This window comes from Ochotona curzoniae, unplaced genomic scaffold (assembly GCF_017591425.1).
Source record: "Ochotona curzoniae isolate NIBS_2020 unplaced genomic scaffold, NIBS_Ocur_1.0 contig_908, whole genome shotgun sequence".
In the NCBI taxonomy this organism is placed as follows: domain Eukaryota; kingdom Metazoa; phylum Chordata; class Mammalia; order Lagomorpha; family Ochotonidae; genus Ochotona; species Ochotona curzoniae.
This window is the reverse complement of record NW_024466607.1, coordinates 36,236,501-36,242,500: the sequence shown is the minus strand read 5'-3', so window position 1 is coordinate 36,242,500 and position 6,000 is coordinate 36,236,501. Positions and strand designations below refer to the sequence as shown.

General features: G+C 44.6%; 1 protein-coding gene across 1 annotated transcript in view; it reads right to left on the bottom strand.

Annotated features, from left to right (window-relative positions):
* SPIRE1 (spire type actin nucleation factor 1) overlaps window positions 1–6,000 on the bottom strand; it is a 153,055-nt gene that overhangs the window by 18,427 nt on the left and 128,628 nt on the right. The window contains exon 12 of the mRNA XM_040994839.1: window positions 138–273. Within this exon, the coding sequence (XP_040850773.1) occupies window positions 138–273 (136 nt within the window). The remainder of the gene's footprint in view (window positions 1–137; window positions 274–6,000) is intronic.

Sequence of the window (6,000 nt, the reverse complement as noted above, 5' to 3'; positions counted from 1 at the left end):
TTACTAGCAAAACATCAGGGTTCTTCTTTTTTTTTTTTTTACCCAAAAAGATCACAGGGAACTCTGGGATCCCTGCCCCAAGTCAAGTAAGTTTTCAGAGGTGTCCGACTCCAGTTCTTTGGAGCACACACACTTACTCTTCCTCGGGCACACGGCTCCGGGTGTGGACTCCTCAGGGTTGGGGGGAGACACGCCATTGCCGCTTCCGCCGCTGCCAGTGCTGGTGCTGCTGCCGCCGCTGCTGCTGCTCACCAACTTGGGCAGAGTGTCCTCCTGAGACAGGCATGGCCAAGAAAGACAGGGAGGGTTTCCTAGACGTCAGAGCTCTCACACCACTTAATAACAGTTTACTAAGGAATCATTATTTTTACAGGAGGTACTAAATTGTAATGTCAAATGGTCAAAGTCAGCAAAAGAGAAACTAGGAGGGGTCAAGGTAGAAAGGTGTGGGTTTGTGAACCGGCTATGCCCTTTCGCAGAGTGAGATGAACAAGGCTCTTAGCTACATCCGTAAAAGGGTATATCCGGCACCTTGGTCCACAGGATGATGGCATGTGTGAGATGAGGCAGTGCATGCGAAAGGCTTCGCACAGTGCCTAGCACATAGAGATGCAGTCACATTATTATTAGGGGAATACTGAATAAATCTATAAAAATAAAAGACTAGGAGTCCCACGAGGGCAGGTGTTGTTAAGAGTTGCACACCCAGCAGCAAAGCCAATACTTACTTCTTAAAAGCGTTTCTTGAATGAGTGGATGAAAATAAACATGAGTCTACAAATATGTCTATGATGTACCAAATAAAATCTGAATTTTCCTTGCCAGAGAGACCTTAATTTGTTTGACTGAACTGAGGTCCACTATTTATTCATGAAATATTTACTATCTACCATGTAACAAGAGATACACATTAATTAGGAGACCACTAATTCTTACTTGACTGCTTATAATACTGCCAAATATTTTCAAACATAGAAAGGAGAAAATCAGAAAAATATGTTCTTCTGTAAATATGTGAGATAGTGAAAGCTCTCTTTGACCTTAGGGAAGGTGCCATAAATAATTAACCATGCACTAAAAACTTGCCTCATCTAAAGGTCACTGCTTAAATCATTACTTTAAAACCAGTCACAATATACAAGATGTAATTAAAAACAAGCATTTTGGCATGTGAGTTAAGCTGCCCTTGTGATAATGGAATTCCATTACAAGGGTGGACTCCAGTCGAAGCTGCTCTACCTCTGATTCAGCTCCTCTGATGTGCCTGGACAAGCAATGGACAACGGCCCAAGTGGCTGGGCCCCTGCGCCCATGTGGGAGAGAGACCCTGATGGAGTTTGTGGCTCCTGAACTAGCCCCGGCCAAATAGCCATTGTGGAAAAGAACAAGCAGATGAAAGATCGCTCTTACCCCACTCTTAAAACGAATCAATAAATCAATAATCTTTATAAAAAAGGAGGGGGAAGAGAAAAGGCAGAGTAAGCAAAGGTCTCTACGGTGGCCTCTATGCTCTTGGAACTTAGCGCAAAGAACAAGTCACACAATCCAAGCACAGCCCATCTACTGGGGAGTGTAGAGGTCAAACAATCTCCCAAAAACCTAACAAGCAATTCTCTCTTTCTGCTTATGGAAAGTCACAAGGAAAGGAAGTGAGAGCCAAGAATGTCCCTTAGGAGAAAAAAAAAAAAAAAGAGTCCTACACAGTACTTCTAGGCACAAAGACTCCAGTCCTCCCGCCTTAAACAGCAGCCCATTTTCCCCAGCAACATCTTTTTTTTTTTTTAAGATTTATTTTTATTATTATTTTTTTTATTGGAAAGGCGGATATCCAGAGAGGAGAGACAGAGAGAGGAAGATCTTCCATCCGATGATTCACTCCCCAAGTGAGCCGCAACGGCCGATACTATGCCGATCCGAAGCCAGGAGCCTCTTCCGGGTCTCCCACGCGGGTGCAGGGTCCCAAAGCCTTGGGCCGTCCTCGACTGCTTTCCCAGGCCACAGACAGGGAGCTGGAAGGGAAGTGGGGCTGCCGGGATTAGAACCGGCGCCCATATGGGATCCTGGGCGTGCAAGGAGAGGACTTAACCACTTGTGCCACCGTGCCGGGCCCCCCAGCAACATCTTATAGTCCAATTTTATGTTGCTAAAAGATGAAGCTTCTTTTTCCAGAAACGGAATCTAGTTGTGGAATAAGCTTCTGTATAATGAAAATATCACTGTACTTGTGAGAAAACTGACAGAAACTGATTGTATCAATAACCAAATTGGTCAGAATGAAGCCTTTTGTAATCAAATGGAGGATCTGTGATTAGGAGGCTGTGTGGTATGCACAAAGTGTGACTCGTGCTAGGACTCATGCTCTGCCCATGGGCCTGCTGACCTCCAAAGTGGGTAAGCCCAGGGAGGGACGCTCCTTGGGCGGGCGGCTTCCCTTCCTTCTCTGCTCTCAAGTGAAGTCCTATAGAAATATGAAGGCAGATTTCCCATCACCGCTGCCACCTCTAAAATCATCACCCAATGCTTGAGGGTCTGAAAATCCTTTGTAGAAGCTAAAACAGCTCATCAGCAAGCTTCACTGTGCTCCAGCGGGCCAGATCCACTCCTTAGTTGGAAAGGTTTGGCTGCACGGCTTAACGTTCCGAACAGCTCTTTCATCTAGAAAATGAGTCTGGATGAAACACTGCTCATGGTCCTTTGCAGACTAACACTGGGAACGGAAAGTGACTTTCCTCAGTTACCCCTTTCAAAGTAATACTTACGTATCTGCAGAAATAATTCTAGGGGAATCGAAATTTCAGCTGAGGTGAATTAAATTCACCTAACATTCTGGGCCTAGTGTGACGGCTCAGCGGCTAAATCCTTGCCTTGTAAGTGCCAGCATCCCAAAGGGTGCCAGTTCATGACCCAGATGCTCCACTTCCCATCTGGCTCCCTGTCTGTGGCCTGGGGAAGCAGTTGAAGATGGCCCAAAGCCTTGGGACCCTGCTCCTATGTGGGGGAACTAGAAGAGGCTTCTGGCTCTGGATTGGCTCAGCTCCAGCTGTTGTGGCCATCTGGAGAGTGGACCAGTGGATGGAAGGAAGATCTTTCTGTCTCTCCTCCTTTCTGTAAATATAATATACATTTTAAACTAACATTCTGACTTTCCTCCAATAATACGGAAAACTTTTATTTCACTCTTGTAGATACAACTGAGAGGAGCACATTCAAAATAGTGTTAAGTGTTAAGCAGCTGCTTTCTCTGTTTTAAAAAGCATACAGTCAAGACTGAAAAGAAACAAAATCAAAATGTAAAGAGGAAATAGCTAATTTGGTATTGAAAACTGATGTACTTTGAGGGACATAATGGACAGGCAGGTACAAAGAAGGCCTCACGTTTTAAATTGTTCCACAGGAGTCATGGATGGCCCTATGTCCCTGAACTCCATGACCAGCAGGAATATTTAACTTTCTGATTGCTTAAAAATGCATTTTCTCGGGCCTGGCGCGATGGCGCAGCAGCTAAAGTCCTCGTCTTGCAAGCCCGGGATCCCATATGGGCGCCAGTTCTAATCCCGGCAGCCTCACTTCCCATCCAGCTCCCTGCCTGTGGCCTGGGAAAGCAGTCGAGGATGGCCCAAAGCTTTGGGACCCTGTGCCCACGTGGGAGACCCGGAAGAGGCTCCTGGCTGGGGATCGGCATAGCATCGGCTGTTGCGGCTCACTTGGGGAATGAATCATCGGACGGAAGATCTTCCTCTCTGTCTCTCCTCTCTGTATATCAGCCTTTCACAATAAAAATAAAATAAAATGAAATCTTAAAAAAAAAAAAGAAAATGCATTTTCTCCAGGGTTAAATCTTGCTCAGAGGAGTAACAGAGTCGCCCAGAAGAACAGAGGACTTGAAGAGGTCAGAGTTGAAGGAAAAACATGCATATGTCTGCAGCACCCTCTGCCCGTCTGAAGGACAGGGTCTGCCTGGCTTCATTTCCAAATCCACTTGCTTTCACTGTCTAATTGCAAAGACTCACCTCTGCCACTCGCCAGGTTAGGTCTTCCAGTTCAGAACTGTGCTTTGCTCCAGGGGTAGCATTCTCACTGAAGCTGTCGGACCCCATCAGAGGCCCGTCAGGACACCTACCTCACTTAACAGGAATGGAAACTTGACTTCTCCTTAAGAGAAGCTGAAGGAGGGCTCACACACAACTCGTTTTTAGCTTTCCTGCTGGAAACTTTCATATGGCTACAATGAGAACTCATCTTTTCTTTAAAAACTGTATGTGAAATAGGTCAGAAAATTTTAAAGATAAGCCAAAAATAGCAAAGCTAGGTTTCTAGGAATCGAAAAGGGGCGTGATGGAACAAGGCCTCGTCATGTGGGAGGTCTAATTCCGCAGCTTGTGCTACCGAAGCACTGCATGGCTTTTCTGTTTTTTTCTACTATGCTCTGGGCTTAGTTTTTTACTGAAAAGTAATGCTACTGAACACAATTTCTAAGGCTCCTTCTAGATTTAAACATTTTTTGAAGCATTCTTATACATAAGGGTGCTTGGCTTCCTGCTAATAGTCTCTGGAATATGGCAGGGGTGGCTCGGGAGTTGGAATCCTGCCAATCACATGGAAACTTGCACTGAATTCCCAGCTTTTGGCTTCAGTTGAAACTCGGTAGTGAACCAGAAGAGGGAAGCTCTCTCTATATGTTTATGGGTCATTCTATTTCTCTCTCTCTCTCAAAAATAAGATGGCTTATTTTGGTGCAAAAAAAAAAGGAAGCCCAACACCAAGGGTAGGTGTTGTAGCACAGTAAGTGAAGCCGCTGACTGGGATGACCACACCCCGTATCAGGGTGCTGGCTCAAACTCCAGCGACTCTGCTTACAATCCAGCTCCCTGTGAACACCTGGGAAGCAGCGGGCGATGATGGGTAAGGATTTGGGTCCCTGACTGCCACAAGGGAGGCTTGGAGGAAGTTCTCGGCCCTTTGCTTCAGCTTGGTGTAGCTCTGGCTTTTGAGGCCAGTTAGGGGGAAAACCAGCAGATGGAATCTCTCGCTCCATCTGTCTCTAAAAACAAAACCTGGAATCTATATGCATGAGGGATACTGACAAAGATATTCTAAAAAAGAAAAATGTGTATTAGGGAAAACTACATCATTTTCAAGAGTATTTTTTGGTACCAAATAAAACTCACATTTTAATCCCGTGTTTCCATGAATAGTGTGAAATATCTAGATAGGACACTAGCAAGTTCATGAGATTTGCAGCCCTTGGAGTTAGATTTGGTTTTCAAACATGACTTAATGTTTACTAAATCTTTGATGTTACATAACTGTTCTATGTGTCTGTTTCGTGTCTTTTGCTTAAGGTTTATAGCTACCTTCTAGGAACTTTATTAAGACTAATTAATTCATAGCTAAAGTCTAGCACAAAGTTAGTTCAATAAAAAGCTGTTATATAGGGCTTGGCGGCGTGGCCTAGTGGCTAAGGTCCTCGCCTTGAATGAGCTGGGATCCCATATGGCTGCCGGTTCTAATCCCAGCAGCTCCACTTCCTCTCTAGCTCTCCTCCTCTCTGTATATCTGACTTTGTAATAAAAATAAAATAAATCTTAAAAAAAAAATAAAAAGCTGTTATAGTTTTAAGGAATTTAACAATATGCATCAAAAGCTATAAAAATGTGCATTCTTTCATTTAGCAAATGCAATTCCAGAAATTTGCTGAGAAACATTGTAACAGAAGAATATTCATAAAACGTACTGTAAAATTGTAACTTACAACAGCAGACAACTAGAAGCAACTTAAATATTACAAAATAGGGGCCCCAGGGAAAGGCGTCCGGCTCCCCAGTGTGTTCCTATCCCAATCCGGGCTCGTTCACTTCAAAGTCACCTTCTTGTTAATGTGTATGTTCCCTGGGAAGCGGTAGATGATGGCTCAACAGCGGCCAGAAAAAGAACATGGATCCCTGGCATCCATATGGGAGATCCAGCTGGAGTTCCAGGATCCTGGATTCTGCCTAGCCC